The 19,505-nt window shown below is 44.2% G+C and overlaps 1 protein-coding gene across 4 annotated transcripts in view; it reads right to left on the bottom strand.

The window, feature by feature from the left end:
* Positions 1-716: 716 nt before the first annotated feature.
* Positions 717-19,505, bottom strand: part of kiaa0825 (KIAA0825 ortholog) — a 132,700-nt gene continuing 113,911 nt past the window's right edge. For all 4 annotated transcript variants that reach the window (XM_024804489.2, XM_004544383.3, XM_076890787.1 and 1 more), the window contains one exon: positions 717-1,644. In XM_024804489.2, the coding sequence (XP_024660257.1) occupies positions 1,455-1,644 (190 nt within the window). In that variant the 3' untranslated portion in view covers positions 717-1,454. The remainder of the gene's footprint in view (positions 1,645-19,505) is intronic.

Raw genomic sequence — 19,505 nt, 5'->3', positions numbered from 1 at the left:
AACTAAATATGCATTATAAAACATGTTTTGTTTTGTTTTTTCATAATACTTTGTTGTGAATTAACTGTCACTTTCATTGAGACTTGTCTTCTGAGTCTATCACTTGAATCTAGTGGAAATACATATTTAATAAGTGAACAGGCGCTCGAAAAACAGAGAGCAGAAAGCAGTTATCAAAAAAAAATATGTATTTGGCTAGCTAAATATATATATTTTTTTCTGCAAAACAATAATAAAACTGTTTTGTTGGTGCATTAAATACAGTAAATTAAAAAAAAAAGGAAAGAAGAATGTTGTTTTCTTCTTGTTTAGCCCTTTTTTGTGTGTGACAAAAGCAGAAATAAATTGCTGAAGATTTTGTTGTCTTTTGTATTCTCTAAGTGGTTTGATGATTGTAACCCTGCTACATTTGCATCAACAATCTAGTTAAGGGTAAAAAGAAACATGTTTTTTTGCAACAGGAAATGGTTTCCTCCTGTTTCAAAGACACTGGGGTGTGTAGCAGTCTTTGTGAGCTGAAATTGCACTCTTATAGATAAAAAGAACAGAATTTGAGTTGATAAATCTCTTTTTTTTGAACATCAGGTATAATTGGGGACACATATGTACTCCAAAACATAATACTAATATCATAATCACAAAGATTATAAATCACTGATTCAAAGAGATCACATATTATATACAGGTTGTATGTAAAGAAGGAGAATATTCACAGGTGAGGTAGGATTATGCCTTTGTTTTCATTTTTAATTCTAAAAAAATCAGTCTCCATCTCATAAGTAACAAAATATGGACATATATGGGAAAAAAACAGTGAACAATTGTGTTACGCAGTTTATGGGGAAAATACTGACAGATATTTCATAGACAGACAGATTTGGAGGACACATTGTTATCAAAACATACTTCATCTCGCTTCCCAACCATAATAAATTGATGTTTTCTTTCAGGAACCAGGAGAAAGTATGCTGACATCAGTGTCTTTACACTCACTGTCTCAAAAAAAAGGAAGGAAAAAAAAAATCTTCAACTACCTACAATGATCACACAGTCCCATCTTGTCCCAGGCAAACAAATCCAGGCTCTCCATTTCCCCAGAACTGATTTCTGTCGGCGTGCTCTAAAAAGATGAAATGCATCTGATGCAGCACAGAAAAGCACAGAGAGTTTGTCTGAGGTATGTGTATAAAGAGGGAGGCACCATCTCTCACACACTTTTTTGTTTCTTGCCCTCTCTCTCTCTCATTTTCTCATGCACACACATATGCAAATTTGCAGAATTCAGTACATGTGCAAACCCAATTACACCTACAAATGTGCAAACACACATCCCCACATATATACACACTGTAATACCTTGAGAGCTCCAAGTGCATATTACAAGAAAAATATTTTACAACGTGATAAAAAAAAAAAAAAAAAAAACAATAATAAAAATCCATCGGCGTGGGCTGTTACGGGGTAGAACCTTCATCAGATGCAGATGGTTGTGTTTTCCCCTGGGCCTGCTTTCCGGGTGTCTCATCAGCTTCAGGGGGGTTCTGTGGTCCTGGGGTGCAGCAGCAACCCAAAAAAGCTTTCTCAAGTTCCTCCACCATCGCTTTCTCTCCATCTTCCAGCTGTGCACCCTCCTGCATCTCCCACCTGAAGAGCACCAAAGCACACAACATCAGCCATTTTAATATTTGTCAAAGTTAAAACAAACAAACATTAAAACCTGCTGAATGTGCTTTCCGAGGACCATGAACACTGTTTTCTGAGCTCAACCTGGCTGACTGATGATGGCCTTTAAAAAACAAAACTAAACACCCTTTTGAGTCTAAATTGAAAAATGAGAGGTGTTTTGGGGCTGTAACAAAGGCTTGAATTCAACCCAATATAAACAATTGATCGATTTAGGTTTACCTACTGAGCAATTTAGAGATACAAATGTTAAGCTGATGTTAAGCTTGCTTGAAATGCTAAAGTTTAGATTTTTTCTTCTTATATTTGTAAAAATGTTTACATGATTTACATATATCTGCATGCAAATATTGCTTTCCATGAGAATCGTTTCACTTTGCTGAATGAGGTCTGATGGCTTCAAATCTGTTGGTCGTCTATGGAGTTTCCAGTGGTGTTAAAAGTTTCACCCTTGAACTAAATTTAGATATAAAAGTGTGCCTTTTGTATATTTCAAGCAAAACAACCTTTGTGTAGACATCTGACAAAGTCATCTTCAGCATCTTTTCAACAAGTGTTTGTTGAATTGTTTATTTTTATGCAAGTCTGGACAATGGCTGCAAATCGGCTGATTTCGCGTGCATGCTGCACACCACCGAGGATCTACAAACCACACTTTCATGCTTTAGCTTCTCACATGGGAGCCTTCTTCTCATTCTTTTTTCATGCTGTGTGGGTCTGTATCACGGCACTTTCTGCTACTGTGACACGCTGTTAGACATACACTTTTGCACTCGTGTAAACATACACTCTTGGGTATCCACACAAAGAGAATGAAAACTCAGAGGACACTGTAAGAAATACTCAAGTATACATATATATTCCCTTTCTGTCAGTTGGATTCTTACTGTGGCTAAGCGCTAGCATTACATCTGCCAAACCTTCCTTGTTTGGGTGACTAATTTTTAGCGGGAGAGATTATTTGATGTATCATGTTTATTCTCGATTTTGTTTTATTGCTTATACAGTATGTCTCCTCATTGCATTCTTCAAGCTACAGAGTGGAGCGCTTCAATATGAAGACATCAAGGGCAGTCACTTTGTAATTCACTCGCAGTATTTCAATTGAATCCCTTGACGAGTGACTGTGGTCAATCAAATCCATATGGAGAGCTGGCTGAAGGGCTGCCTTTGAGCTGCCGCATCACACTCCATCCAAACAAGAATATCTGTCTAACTGCAAATGATTGCATTTTCATTGCAATCTCAGAGTCTCCTTTCATCCTTCCCGTCTTTTCGATTTCTCACGATATCATCAAACGTGAACTATATCATATGCTATATAAAGCTGTGCTCTGCGCATGCGTGTGAAGAAGAAGAGGGGGTAAAACATACTATGTTCATTACATAGATAGCAAAAGATGAGTCTCTGGGTGCACTATGATGAAGCTTCAGACTCTGTTGTACAGACTGGACAATTCAGACGCTGCAGCCGCTGTCAGCGTAATATTTACCGTCTGTAAGGAGACGATCTGTTTATGCAAATATGCTTTGGCAGAAACATTTCCGCTCAACAGCGGCGTAGTCCCTCCATGTACAACTTTGGTCACGGATTCCTCTGTTCCCATGTAATTTTTCCCTCAATCTCTCTTTGCAGCCTTCACAGGGCTAGTGGAACGTATATGAAAACAGAACAAATGGGTAAGTTATCCCTGCATTTTTTTTTCTTTTTTCGCTGACATCAAATTAAAATCAGCTCCACCGAATAACGTTCATAAGATACAAACGCACAAACAAAACAATGCAAATGTCACATAGTGTGCAAAACAAAAGCAGCACGGGAGTGAGAGGGGGGAAACGGAAAGCTGGAGGAATGGCAGCCAATAAAGGAGGGAGCGAGGGAGGAAGGAAGACAGGAAGGTACGCTAAAGGTTTTTCAATGTTTAATTTTCAAATAGGATTAAGCAGAATGACATTTAGCTGAAGGTTACAGGCTCAGCATTGTCTTAGCTGATATTGATATGCAGGAGGCGCCCTGCTTGTCACTGGGACAAACACTGTTGATGAATGAGAAGCCTTTCCCCAGCAAGGTGTTAAGTGCAAATTTGAAATGAGAGAGAAGCAGAGGTAGAGAGAGGTATAAAAAAAAGAAAGAAAAACACACGTACACCCGCATGCACATAAACACACACGCACGGCATTACCGTGTTAGTTGCCATGTAAACTGTCACTAGATAATGTTGCCAAAAGTGTAAATTGTTCCATAAAGTATTGGTTGGATATTAGTTGAGGCGGGTTGATCTTGTGCTGAAAATGAGTGAAAAAAAACGCACAAGGTGCTTTGCTGTGTGTATCTAATTTCAACTACAACACAACAATTCCTCTTAGAAATGCATAAGTAGGCTAAAGTTGACAGTAACTTCTCTGTATCCTCATTTCGGCAAGTTTTCCCCCGGAATTTACATCTTAATAAGGGGAGTCTTACCCTTTAATTCTTATGGGCTCTGCTCATTTCTCATGTATTAATACTGGAGCTGCTGACTTGGCTCTTCCTCTGAATACAGAATAGGACACACATATTAAGACTCATATATTTACAGGATTGATGCCACGGGAGATTGTCTCAGAGTGAGATGAAAAGGCTGGCTCAGATATATTTCAATGTGAACATCGATGTAAGCTGTCCTAATCATGGGATGATGCAGGCACAAGACAGAAAGCATCTATTCTAAATTTCAGCTGATAATGAGTAGTGATGTTCAACAAATTAAGAGCATAAGCCTTTCCCAGAGATCATCAGGCGATCAACTTAATAAATCTTACTCAAAACACAACGCAGATGAAACTTTGATGTTCGACTCCAGCAAGGCTCTGCCTTCTAGAGCGGATAACAAAAAACAGATGTAAACTGTCAGGAAAAAAATATCGCTGTGGAGGAAAGAGCGGAGGGGAAAAAAGCAAGGAAGAAGAAATGATCAGCAACAGGATAATAGAGGCAGGGCTACAAGTACAGACTATTTGAAAGAAAGTGAGTGAGCAAAAAGACAGCGTGCCTTAAAGATCACAACAGACAGTGGGCAGTGGTTTCTTTTGCAGCTGTCAGCGGGCTGAGTGGTTTCTCTCAGAGCGTTGGGTGTTTGTGCTGCACAGGGTGCCCTGTCTGCTTTGCCACTGGGACCTCTGTTTGTTTAAAAGGCTTGCCTGTCAAACAGAGAGCGCCACCGAGAGCCAGACACTCAGCTAAATGACTCTGACAGCAGCCCTAATCAGAGGCTTTGCACATTGCTGCAGGGCCTGGAGGATCCATCATAACCCAAGCCTAAATATTTAAAGTGCTAAACTTTCCAAAGGTCAGGCCTTTCCATGCATGCCAGGGCGACATGTGTCAGAAGTAGGAAGAGAGGCACTGAACAAGAGAGAGACACAAAGACATGGGGAGAGAGGCTATGGTTAATGTCCTTCATTTCTCTCCCTCTTTTATTTTTATTCTTGTGAACTCTGCATTCATTTTAGGGAAGAAATCAGAGGCAAACACCACTTTTATTTTTTCGTTCTGTTTTGAAGCCTTGGTTAATGTTGAGATTTTGGTATCGTGCAGACTGGTGGAAAGAAACTATGCAGAATTTAGGACTCATTTAGGTAATTATTTTATAAATTTATAGAAATTAGAGCATCTTTATCGAGACGAGAACCAATTTGTACATTTAAGCATAACAAATATGAAAATTTGCAATACCAAAAAAATTTCTTAATGTAAGTAACCAACTTACACATTTTAATGCTAATATCTAGTTTGTTGTTTTAGTTACTTGTGAATTTTATTTGTCAAAAAAATACTTTTTTTTTTTTATAATCTCTCATCGTCTGAACCCCAAATCCCTACAACCAGTAGAATTTACAAATATCAGTTTCTTTATTTTTATTTATTTCTGTATTCTGAGGGGTTTATTCCTACATTATTCAAAGCCTCATTAATAGAATTGTTTAATTGTGAAAAACATGGCAAAAAATGACTTTTTTTTTGGCTGTTGGCATGCTGGAGTGATAAAAACAGACATCCAAAATCCTCTCTGTAAAAACCTTTAATGTAGCCACAAAACAGAAAAAGACTTTTGAATCTACTTTCATCTAATATTCTAATTTCTATTCTAAAAAAACAGACAGAGTGCAAAGTTAGATAGATAATACCTGATTTGCATATGTAAACATAACATTTCAGAAAACTTGTACCATCCTTGTAATATCCTGCTGACCTGTTATATCTTCTCTTTGGATCTTTGTAGTCAGGTTATGAGCTACACTCTGGCAGTCACAACAAAAGATTCAGCTTCACCTAATGTCTCTTGAAAAATTAGAAAGAATGATGTTTCAAAACCTGAGAAAGAACTAAAAATCAAGCTCCCAGGCAGCTGCGAGTGAATCGTCTGCCAAGTGTAAGCTGAAGTCAGCAAAGATGGATGAACCTTTCTATCTACCTGACCAGAACAGGATTTCGAAATTTAAGTTGCTACTTCTTGTTGATGTCAGAACTTAAGGCGAGGTTTTCAAAGGTTAGGGGTAGAGGTGAGGTCAGTGGATGAAATGTACAGCACATAAGGATGTATACAACAGAGTGTGCGACTTATTTGGATCCAGTGCAGCCAAGTAAAGTCCATGTCATCTCATGTTATTCTCTTGAACCTGGTTTCATTTTTGTAGCTCCAAAGACAGTGTTTGGGAAGTAGAGTGGATGGGAACACATCATTATGGAAGAGAACACAGAGTACTTCTAAGGGGTGACAAGAAGTGTTAGAGTGTTTTATTCCCTTAGATCACATTCAATGAAACTGTTCCTGGACACACAACCTGAGAGAAGACAAACAGCCACTGTATGGAAACTAAGAGCAAGGCCATAGAGGTATAACAACAAAGACATGTTAGTAGTTGGTAATGGACGTTGTACATAAGAAAACTAGATCAGCGGGTGTAACTGGCAAGTTCACAATACAGGCCAGGGGGGTCGTTTCTTTGACTCGATTTCCATTGAGAAGCAAACATCCAATTCAATTTAGATATGTGCCTTAGCTAGGCCATAAGCCAGAGGGAGATTGTAACTGACAGCCATTGGACAGCTGGCGGCATTTGAATATTGACGAGACAGAGACTTGACAGAAAGGATTATGCTCTACCATCTGACTTACTAGCCACTACACTGATCCATTCTATTGTCAGATCAACTTAGTGTCAGATCTACAGTATGTCCGCATGGTGCGGTGATGCCACTCAGTATTAGACCCTACCTGAGATCCATCTCAATACAAAGTGATGTCCATTCAAAAGCTACAAGATGCTCACTAATGCAACAAGGACAAAAATACCAAAGAATAAAAATATCAAAACGAATCCATTTCCAAGTAAACACGAAATAGCAGACTGTACTTTTCAGACGCTCTACATAATACAGACCAAAAATATAAACAGTCTTTACATTATAATACTTTGGAAGATGGCCTGTAAATCTCATCTAACTCAAAACTCAACTTAATTTAGTTAGTGTACTTTCTAGCCTTGTGAGGACAATTTTGAGTTCAGACATTTAAAAGTAAAAGAGAGAATGACTCAAATTTGAATAACTTTCTTTTTTTTTAATGTTTAGACTTTTTTACATTTTTAAATGTGTGTGTTTATACGTGTATGACTATATGAACATGTAGTTCAAACACAGTCACGGCATGTCAAACCGTGTCTTTCACCCTCTACACACCTTGCATTTGATGGTCACAGACAACAGGGCTTTGGGCAAATCTGTGAAGGCCCTCATCCACACACAAGATGACAAGCACAGACACACACCCAGACTCAAGGGCATGGATACACACATACAGGAACACACATATATGACATTTCAAACACACGATCGTCTACAGCTCCAAATCAAAACACAAATAAGATCAGCATAAAAAAGTATTTTTCTCAAATTGAAGTTTCTAAATATAGAGCAGAAGAGATCAAGTACTTTTATTTTATGATATTTTCTGACGAGTTCTGCTTGCATACATGCATCCATCCATCCATGGTTGCGCAGATCTCCTTCACTAACCATCTCCTCCACTTCTTCTGCTGAGACCTTGATGTGTTTTTACACAGTCAAGAGACATAATACCTCTCCAAAATGACCTGGGCGACCCTATCTCTAGAGTTCAACCCAAACAGCTTTCCAGAGCTCATATCTTTCACTTGTATCTACAAGTTACTTGAACTCTGCCACTTGAGGAAGCCACTATTCCCCAACCTAGAGTTGGCAATCAAACTTTGTTGAGAACCACAGCCTAAGATTGGGAGGTGCTAATTCTCATCCCCACCTCTTCAGATTCACCTGGAAACCTAAAGTGAGCTTGAAGTTGATGAAGGTAACAGGACCATTTGTAAAAAGCAAAGCCGTATCAACCAGATCAGCCTTAAAACTTCCAGAGCCCGAAAGAACTCGGGGTGAATCTCACTCGCCCTCGGGGGACGAGCCACACAAATCTTCCCAACAATTTTCTATTTTTAAATCTAAGTTCTGTGTTAAACAAATTAGATATGAAATGATTATTAATGAGTTTTCGAGCTGCTTCCAGGCAGATTTTGTTATCTTTGCACAAACTCAGGGTAGCTACTGCCTACTGTGTTCGGTGTTTGTGTTAGACTGAACTAACTGCTCCAGTTTCACACTCAACGAACAGATTGAACAGAGCGGCCTCCATATTTCCCCAATATCAGTTCAATGATTAAGAAAATGTTTTTTAAACTGCTTTTGCGTGCTGCTGAGTTGTAAAAAAAAGTGTCTATTACAGGAAAGTTACTTAGTTCAAACGTGCAGTGCTGGTGGCGATTATTGTGGCGGCAGAGGCGTCTGTATTTGTTATAAGAACAATGTATAGTAATGACCAACGATATTTGTTTAGTAAAATAATTCTTATGGTTTGGGTTGTGTATACATCACCGCGTGTGTGTTTAATGGCCTATTTTGTGTTCCTGCAAGACAGCACTTTATTATTTGGAGAAATAAGACTATACATCATGTGACCACATATTTCAAATCCCCACTGCATGGCAGTTTCAAGCTCTGTTCTCTCCAGTTATCCAGGGGAAAGTTTGAGTAAATTTGCAGTGGCTTAATTACTGAATAATTTAGACCATGCTCCAAATTAATGTAGACATTTCCATATTAATGTGTTTGCCTACCGATTCCACAGTTATTTGTACTGCAGACAGGAGGGTAGCAATTATCACAGCATATCATAGCAGTTGTTCTGGTATTTCAGACATCATTAGGCTGCTTGTCCACCACACTGTGACTGTGAGTGCTTGTCATGGTCTGTGGAATGCGTGATGCTCGGGTAGCCACACCCCCGGGCTGGGCCATCACTAGCACACCTGCTCTCCATCCCGGTGATTACACGGAGATCCACTTAATCCGGCGCTGACGGATGCTCCACGCCAGTCCGTAGTCATCCCCACAGTGGTAACCAGACTTCCACGAAAAGTGTGCATTCTCTTCTGCTTGGAACTTTGTTTAACCTGCCTACTTCTGTCCAGATTTCTACTCGGCGTCTGCTACCTGCCTGTCCTCCGGCTCAACTGGATCTCGCGGCGCTCACCTGGCCCACTCGCCATTCCACGGACTTCCTGCCCCCACGGACTGCCACACTTCCCTCCCGAGCTCCCACGGTTCCGTTCTATCGTAAGCCCCTACTCTAACTCAGTCCTGATATGTTCTCCCCGCTTCCTGGCTCCCTAGTAATCATCTCCCCTTTCTATTGCAGCCCCCCGCCGTCCCGATCCCGGCTTCCTCGTGTCATTGTTTCCCCGGATTTTTAGTTTCTGTTTTGCTCTCTACTTTCCCCGGGTCGCCTTTCGTTGTTTTAATAAAGTGTCTTTTTGTTAGCTCGGAGTCTGCGCCTGGATCCTTTCGTGCCCGCGCACCACGGCGCATGACAGTACGGACTGGCCAAGATGGATCCAGCAGACCCGATACGTTCAGCTATTAATAAGCAGGGTGCCATGCTCGGCCGACACGATCAGTTACTTTCTTCGCTTCAGGATCAGTATCAGGAGCTGAGCGAGAAACAGGGAGAGATGTGCGCTAAACAGCCCGACTCGGCGTACCGCTGTGTGACGTCTCCGCCGCCGGAACCCTTCCATGGCGAATTGGACCAGTGTGGGGGGTTCCTTTTTCAGTGTACTCTTTTCTTCAGTCGCTCGCCACTCGCCTTCCCCACTGACGCGGCCAAGATTTCCCACTTCGTGGGACTACTGAGGGGAAGGGCGTTGGCGTGGGCTGAAGCCTATTTATCTGCTAACCCGATACAGCGCTGCGACTTCGATGACTTCCTCGACGAGTTTAAAGCAACCTTCTCTCCGTCAGTTTCCGAGGATGATGCCGCTCAAAAGCTACTGGTGCTCCGCCAGGGTCGGCGTAGCGTTGCGGAGTATTTAGTGGAGTTTCGCACCGTGGCAGCCGCTGTTGGCTGGCCCGATTCGGCCCTAAGGGGAATTTTTTTACGCTCCCTGAACGATCAGATGAAGGATCAGCTCGTGTTTCACGAGGCGGCTAAAACGTTTGAGGATTTGGTGTCACTCGCCCGTAGGATCGATAAGCGTCTACGGGAGAGGGAGGCCGAACGGCGGTCCAAGCCACCGAAACCCGTGTTGCACCCAGACTTTCACGTGTCACTGCCCCTGTCCCCTTTTAGCTCTCCAGCGGCGTGCGCTCGCTCACAGTCTCCTCCTCCGCCGGAGCCGATGCAGATCGAGCGCTCTCGGCTCTCGCCGGAGGAGAGGGAACGCCGTTTTCGGGCCGGGGACTGCTTATACTGTGGGAAGCCGGGACACCGCATCGCCAGCTGCCCGGTTCGCCCAAACGGACCAGCTCACCGGTAGGTTCGGGGATACGGGTGGGCTGCACATTGAATACTATTAGACCCCGATTGATTGTGTCCGTTGCCATAATAACCAATAAAAAGACTGTCACATGCAGCGCATTAGTGGATTCTGGGGCGGAGCAGAATCTCATGGATGAAAGACTGGCTAAAGAGCTGGAAATTCCACTCACTCTGTTGGAACCTCCCCTCCCTGCGTCAGCGCTGAATAAACAAGTGTTTGCTTACATCACTCATCAGACCGCGCCCGTGACATTAGTCACTTCCGGGAACCACAACGAATCGCTTTCGTTCTTTACCTTCCCGTCTCCCGACACCCCGCTCGTGTTAGGCTACCCGTGGCTGCAAAGACATAATCCCCACATCGATTGGGCAGGAAGCAAGATCGCCAGTTGGAGTTTGTTCTGCCTTGCGAATTGCCTGAGATCAGCAGTTCTCGCTCCACCCACTAACCCGACCCCACCTGTTACACAAGCACCTGACCTCTCCTCCATCCCACCCGAATACCACGACTTACAGGAAGTGTTTAACAAAGACAAGGCTTGCTCTCTGCCACCACACCGCCCCTATGACTGCGCCATCGACCTGCTACCTGGTGCCCCGCTGCCCTCCGGCCGGTTGTACAACCTGTCTCGCCCCGAGAGGGAGTCTATGGAAAACTACATCCAAGAATCACTCGCGGCCGGTATCATTCGACCCTCTTCTTCCCCAGTCGCTGCGGGCTTCTTCTTCGTGGGGAAAAAGGACGGTCCGCTGCGGCCGTGCATTGACTACCGGGGCTTAAATGACATCACCGTAAAGAACAAGTACCCTCTTCCGTTGATTAACTCTGTTTTTGGCTCTCTCCAGGAAGCCACCGTTTTCACAAAACTGGACCTGCGAAACGCATACCATCTGGTCCGAATAAGGGAGGGGGACGAGTGAAAAACCGCTTTTAACACGCCACTGGGCCACTTCGAGTATTTGGTTATGCCATTCGGCTTAACTAACGCCCCTGCGGTTTTTCAGACGCTAGTGAATGATGTGCTCCGAGACTTCCTGAACGTGTTTGTTTTTGTATACTTGGATGACATCCTCGTTTTTTCCAGGACCATGGAGGAGCATCACGTTCACGTCCGGAGCGTCCTGCAACGGTTACTGGAAAACAGACTGTTTGTCAAAGCAGAAAAATGCGAGTTTCACGCCTCATCAGTTTCCTTTTTGGGCTATGTCTTAGCAGGAGGACAGGTGAAGACGGACCCAGCTAAGATCAAGGCGGTTCTGGAGTGGCCAGTCCCGGATTCGCGGAAGAAGCTCCAATGCTTTCTCGGGTTCGCGAACTTCTACCGACGTTTCATTCGAAACTACAGCCACGTCGCCGCGCCTCTCACTCGCCTCACTTCTCCTAAGGTACCTTTCACCTGGCCCCTGGAGGCCCACACAGCGTTCACCAAATTGAAGGCATTGTTCACTACGGCGCCCATTCTGCTCCACCCCGACACCACCAAACAATTCATCGTCGAGGTGGACGCGTCCGACACCGGAGTCGGGGCTGTTCTCTCTCAGCGGTCTGGACCTCAAGGTAAGCTCCAGCCGTGCGCCTACTTCTCTCGCCGGCTCACCCCTACTGAAAGAAATTATGACGTAGGCGATAAGGAGCTCTTGGCCATAAAACTCGCCTTGGAGGAGTGGCGCCACTGGCTGGAGGGAGCCGAGCAGCCTTTTCTCATATGGACGGACCATAAGAATCTAATTTATCTTAGGACTGCTAAAAGGTTAAACTCTCGCCAAGCCCGCTGGTCCCTGTTTTTTTACACGCTTTAACTTCACTCTCTCGTATCGCCCAGGTTCACGGAATGCCAAGCCAGATGCGCTCTCCCGCCAGTACTCCCCAGACACGGAGACATCGTCACCAACCACCATTCTCCCCCCAACCTGTGTGGTGGGCGCCCTCTCCTGGGATGTTGAGGAGGTTATCCGCCAGGCCCTCCCGGGAGACCCTGACCCAGGTACCGGACCCCCCGGACGGCGTTTTGTCCCCGCTGCTGCCCGCGGAGCGGTAATCCATTGGGTCCACACTGCACGTTTTTCGTGTCACCCTGGCGTGAGCAGAACCATTGGTCTTCTCAAACGGCATTTCTGGTGGAAGACTTTACGACAAGATGCGAGGGAGTACGTGGCTGCCTGCACTGTCTGCGCCCGCAACAAATTGTCCACTAAGCACCCAGCGGGCCTGCTCCATCCGCTCAGCACGCCTCACCGGCCTTGGTCTCATATCTCATTAGATTTCATTACCGGTCTTCCTTGTTCCTCGGGAAAGAGCGTCATCCTCACCATCATCGACCGGTTCTCTAAAGCCGCCCACTTCGTCCCGCTACCGAAACTACCCTCCGCCCCTGACACAGGCCTAGCCCTAATTGAAAACGTGTTCCGGCTCCATGGTATTCCCCTTGACATCGTCTCAGACCGAGGCCCACAGTTCACTTCACAAGTGTGGAGGACCTTTTGTTCCATTTTGGGCGCGAGAGTTAGTTTAAGCTCGGGTTTCCATCCGCAATCTAACGGCCAGACCGAGCGGCTTAACCAGGAGCTAGAGGCTGCGCTACGGTGCATGGCGTCCCAAAACCCCACTTCCTGGGTCACCTTTCTGCCCTGGGTTGAATATGCACATAACTCACTTACCTCGTCTGCCACAGGTTTGTCCCCGTTCGAGGCATCCCTCGGTTATCAGCCTCCTCTTTTCCCTGAAGACGAACTCGGTCTCGCAGTCCCCTCCGCTCGGCACCATCTCCGGCGCTGCCAGCGGGTCTGGCTCAGGGCCCGCCAAGCTCTCCTGTGGACGAAGGAACAGCACACACGCCATGCCAACCGCCGTCGCACCCCCGCCCCCGACTATCAGCCGGGGCAGAAGGTCTGGCTGGCCGCCAAAAACATTCCGCTGCGTGTGTCCTCCCGGAAGCTGGCCCCCCGCTTCATTGGCCCGTATGAAGTTGATGCGGTTGTTAACCCGGCGGCAGTTCGGCTCAAGCTCCCTACTTCCTGGCGCATACGTTCCACGTTTCCCAGGTCAAACCCGTCCGCCGCAGCCCATTGTGCCCTCCGTCCGAGCCCCCTCCTCCCGCCCGGCTTGTCGCCGGTCACCCGGCCTATGCGGTCCGGCGCATCGTGGCTGAGCGCTGGCGTGGGCGTGGGTGGCAGTTCCTGGTGGACTGGGTGGGGTACGGTCCCGAGGACCGCCTCTGGGTTCCGCGTTCCTTCATTCTGGACCCGTCCCTCATCGCTGATTTCCGCGCTTCTCTCCGCAGGCCGCAGTCCGGTCGGTCGCCTGGGGGCGACCCTTGAGGGGAGGGGCACTGTCATGGTCTGTGGAATGCGTGATGCTCGGGTAGCCACACCCCCGGGCTGGGCCATCACTAGCACACCTGCTCTCCATCCCGGTGATTACACGGAGATCCACTTAATCCGGCGCTGACGGATGCTCCACGCCAGTCCGTAGTCATCCCCACAGTGGTAACCAGACTTCCACGAAAAGTGTGTATTCTCTTCTGCTTGGAACTTTGTTTAACCTGCCTACTTCTGTCCAGATTTCTACTCGGCGTCTGCTACCTGCCTGTCCTCCGGCTCAACTGGATCTCGCGGCGCTCACCTGGCCCACTCGCCATTCCACGGACTTCCTGCCCCCACGGACTGCCACACTTCCCTCCCGAGCTCCCACGGTTCCGTTCTATCGTAAGCCCCTACTCTAACTCAGTCCTGATATGTTCTCCCCGCTTCCTGGCTCCCTAGTAATCATCTCCCCTTTCTATTGCAGCCCCCCGCCGTCCCGATCCCGGCTTCCTCGTGTCATTGTTTCCCCGGATTTTTAGTTTCTGTTTTGCTCTACTTTCCCCGGGTCGCCTTTCGTTGTTTTAATAAAGTGTCTTTTTGTTAGCTCGGAGTCTGCGCCTGGATCCTTTTGTGCCCGCGCACCACGGCGCATGACAGTGCTAGTCTAAATGTACAGTTTGGTACCTTCCTCAAACAGGCTCACTGTGCCTCTGTGGGTAAGATCTATTTTGCTCCAGGAGACAAAAGGTGAGGGACCTTGTTTGTGCTCTGCGGAGTGATGTCCAAGTTAGAATTCTTGCTCCTTGCAAATGCATTATTATATACAGCAAGGACAACAGCAAATAAGCAAGCACCAGCCAAGTCTACACAAGTGTCTGCTGGTCAGTGCAACCACTAGCTGACTGCTTCACACAGACACTGAGCTCTGCATGTGTCCCAGAAGGTTGACAGCTCTTTGCTCCTCTTATCTTCCATTCTGACCCACACCTTTTCCTTTTTTTAACAGTACCTTGCCTCTAACTCCTTTTCTTCCTCCTTAGTCTCCCAACTGTTTGGCTCTTGTTAGGAGCTTGGCTGAGCAGGCTGGCACCTTTCACTTAAACAGCACCCCAGAGGAAGTTGTAACACTGAGAAGTGTGAGCATGTGTGTGTGTGTGTGTGTGTGTGTGTGTGTGTGTGTGTGTGTGTGTGTGTGTGTGTGTGTGTGTGTGTGTGTGTGTGTGTGTGTGTGTGTGTGTGTGTGTGTGTGTGTCCTCTCATACTTGCCACAGTAAATCATTACAGCAAGGCCCTTCATTAGGGAAGCCAACCACCTGGGCTCCTTTCGCCGATGTCATGTGTCTGACTTTCTGACACAGCTTCACAAACTTCCCACCACATGGGGTATTATTTCAACGATGAACTGAAAACTGACTCCAAATACAGCGCTCCCTTTTTACTTGATCGTAATTTCACATTGTTAAGAGTTGTGAGTAAATGGATTAAAGACAGCCTATGCATATCTGCCTCATACACCTCATGGCCACATCCTATCCTCTTGCATGTCACTGCCGAAACAAAGGGAGACAAAGTCATATGGTAGGTCAGTGAGGCATCCATTCAGCGTGACAGATATGCAGGTACCTGTTAACAGCTCCATGGTGTCAATGTGTCTCTTGGATCAAAAATGTGTCTGCTTTAATGAGGCAAAGCGAGACATGATGTAAACATGATCAGGGAGATTAAAAAAAATGACAAGTAGAAGGATGATAGACAAAGATAGGCATTTGATAACACACAGCACACACAAATCAATGCACACTTAACTAATGTGACAACAACAACAGTCAAAAAGAAATCCAAAAAGAAAATGTGGATTACGATAATGGTAAAACACCATGCAAAAGTTCTAGCACATGCCTGTGCAGATGTCAGCTCCAGACTCCTCTTAGCTGCTTTCCATGATTATTGTCTTTTAAAGTTCTTAATAGTTACATTCAGTGTCTATTCCCCTGGAAAATCATGTAACAAGTTCATTCGTTTCAGTCTTAGTGCACCTGTTGCATACAAAGAATCACAATGTCCTCCATTCTCTGCCTTGCCATGCAGCCCACCACAACAAACACGCCACTCTTACTGGCACCATCAGTCTTTCTCTACAGTCCACTTGAACCTTTGGTGCTCCAGTCCAAACTTCTCTGTCACAACAAAATCTGCACACTCTTTGATTCCGTTCAAGAGTAATTATCAAAGCACGCAATCTGCTTCAGTGTCACGAGTCTGGATTTGGGTCTGCTCCGTTAAACCTCATCACCAAATGCATAAAATATGACCCATAAATTAATGAACAGAAGATGATTCAGATAAAAAGTCAGTAGTTTTTACCCTCTTCACACGCAGGCACAAACACAGAAATCAAGCATTCAGTCACACTGAAGCCCCCACTGAACAGTCTACAGAGGAAAGAAAAGAAAATGTTGTCTGTTGCTTTTTCACCCCAGTGTGTTACCAGGAAACACTATATTACTTATTCAATACGCTGTCACTTTTGCATATATGAACTGCAAAATCTACAAAGGAGCGTTGAGGGTTGTGAAACTGCAGCTTGCTTACATATAAAGGCCTCGTTCTCAAACACTGATGTGGCAAAACTTCTGTTCAAACCCAGCAATACATACATACATGCATACATAATTTTTACAGCCATATGTGAATTGCACATTTCAGCATATTCTACTGTTGAAAGACTGTGTCATGGCTGTTGAGTTGTTAGTATAAGTGATTTAATGGTGAGACACCGAGTCACACAAAAGGAAGAAACACTGGAATAAAACAAAAGTTTCTGGAAGCACATTAGAATCAAGTACAACTTCAAGGATAATAAAGGAGATACAATATAACAAAGGTACCTAAAAATGTTACCTATTCATAGTCGAGCCTCTAACTGAGCCTTTTAAAAATGTACTGAAGAACACCAAAACCCGTCAGTGTTACTTCACATTTATTTTTTTTCATGCAATGATATATCATTTCTATATAGAGAGATCAATATTTCATGGAGTCATTGCGTCTCAATGGGACTACCTGTATAAATGAAGGTTAAATAAAAATGTCTTTGTGTTTTGAAACTAGACAAGATGAGTGAAGGGTGGATGTGACCAGAGACCAGAAGTCATCGCATACTCATATTGTAACACCCTAAAGTAGACTTTAAAAATAGGTTTATCGTCTTTTGATTAAATAGGGACGATCATTTATAAAATCAGTAAGACATAAACTAGTGAAACCACTGAGATCATAGATAATGTAGACTTCCATAATTGAGCTTCTTTTTGAAACAGCAGGAGCCACCCTCTGCTTAATGTGAAAAAGAACCTTTTCACAGGACTCTATGCAGTAGTTGTTTTTTGTATGACTTTATCAGTCTCTCACACTGTTGTGGAGGAATTTTGGCCCGGTTCTGTTTACAATGTTGCTTCAGTTCATTCAAGTTTGGAGGCATCCATTTATGCGCAACACTCTTAAGCTTCTGCTACCTTTCAATCCGGTTTAGGTCTGGACTTTAACTGGACCATTGCAGCTTTTTTTTTATACCCATTCTGTTGTAGATTTTCTGGTGCTCTTTCTTGGGTTCATTGTTGCTGTTGCACAACCAAGTTTCAGCCAAGCTGAATCACACTGATTCTGAAATATGCTAATATACAGAGGAGTTCATGGTCAGCCCTATGCTTATAAGATGCCCAGGTTCTTTGGCTGCTAACAAACTCATCACCCCTCCGTCACCTCGCATGACAGTTGATATGAGGTATTTGTGCTGATATTCTCCATCAAACATCTCCACTCTGGTCTCGTCTGTCCAAAGCATGTTGTCCCAGAAGTCTTTTGGTTTGTTTAGATGCACCTTTGCAAAGCTAAACTGTGCTGCCATGTTCTTTTTAGAGAGAAGAGGCTTCCAAACTTGCCACACTTGTTCAGTTTTTTTTTTCTATGTGCACTGTCATGACCTTAGATGTATGTCTGATAAGTAGTGCTTGGGGTTTGGTTTTTTTTGCAATTTCTCTGGGCACTACAAGGTCTGACCTTTACTGGGAAATTTCCTGGGACATCCATTCCTGGGAAGAATATGCCATTGTGTTAGCACATACCTGCAAACTGCCAAAACCTCTGCTTTTATAGAAGTGGTCACACTTATTGATGATCAATTAATCAAGTGCACCAACACTTATCTGCTACTTAAACTCTTAATTTTAATCTTAATTTTAAGTAGTAAAAGTGTACTTTCCTTTTTTTGACTGTATAAACAGTCTAAGTGTAAGATTTAGTGAATTTTTACCAGGGAACAGGTTATTCTGAGAAACAACTGAAAAAGCACAAAATAAATCATCCCACGTCCTTGTGTCAGCAAATATGATACCTTTGCTTTTAAGTGTGGGGAAATTAGGTGTAGGTGTAAATTCTCACTAAAGGCCATACTGTAAATACAGGTATCCAGGCTGCATTCATAATGACATTATTAGATATGGACTCCTGTGGTTTCACTGGGCCTGCAATGAACCGATTAGTCCAGGCAAACACTGATCTCACTTTCCTATGGTGTGTGTGTGTGTGTGTGTGTGTGTGTGTGTGTGTGTGTGTGTGTGTGTGTGTGTGTGTGTGTACGTATTAGTCTTTGGCTGGGGGTGCTCTGCCATTGTCTATCAGATCAGGGCCTTGTTCTCTTACCATTTCAAACAGTTCATTTTCCACCATGCTAATGGCAGTTTTAGGGGGTTAAAGAGATAAATAAATCCTCGCTGTCACCTCATTTAAAATCAAATGCCACTTAATTACAGCTGTGTGTTTTTCAAACACTTTGCATAATTTATTGTTCGGTTCCATCCTAATCTCCAGATCCTTATCGCATGTGCTCTATTTTACCCCGTCTATCCTTATAATAAAATTATAATGCTCCCTCTCTCGGTTTTTTCTTTCTCTTTCTTGCTGCCAACAGCAGTGTGAAAGAGATAAAGACGTTTTTAAGTTGTTCCTCACCTTGTAGGGATTTGATGCTGTAAAGGTCTATTGTCAGCTCAGGAGAGCATACATACACACAGCCCTCTGGCAGTGTTGCTTTTCTTACAAACAAAATACAAACATTGTCAAATTCTATGAAAAGAGCAGGGTAACATCATCGCTCATGATCTGGTTGAAGGCACACATCCAACAAAAAAGGTAGAACACAAGCATGACATGTTGATTAGTACTTTTTAAAAAACCCTTTTCCTGTATCATATTTAGAAGTTTATGTTATTGACACGTATTACACAGTCCAATGTTATTTAAAGATCTAATGTGCACTAAAAAAAAAAACACTAAGCACATCAGTGCCACAGTAAGTGTCATAAAGGGAGGTGGAAAGGCACTGATATGCATGTTACTTTATGAAAGTGGCCTTCAATAACACCATATGTTAACAACATCAGCTGCTGTTTCTCTTTTGTCATAAATGCAGATAAAAGTTCTGTCTCCAGCAATGTTCCCCACAATTTAAGCCGTATTCACATGCGCTCTGCAGCACTGAGCCCTGTGGATGAAAACACAAATGTTTGAATCAGTCAGATCAGACCTTGAACCTTGCCAGCCCCTTATAACAAAGTCTATGCAAGGTCCAATTGA

The sequence above is a fragment of the Maylandia zebra genome, linkage group LG12, assembly GCF_041146795.1.
Source record: "Maylandia zebra isolate NMK-2024a linkage group LG12, Mzebra_GT3a, whole genome shotgun sequence".
NCBI lineage: Eukaryota > Metazoa > Chordata > Actinopteri > Cichliformes > Cichlidae > Maylandia > Maylandia zebra.
The sequence above is the reverse complement of the archived record's forward strand: the minus strand, read 5'-3'. Positions and strand labels throughout refer to the sequence as shown.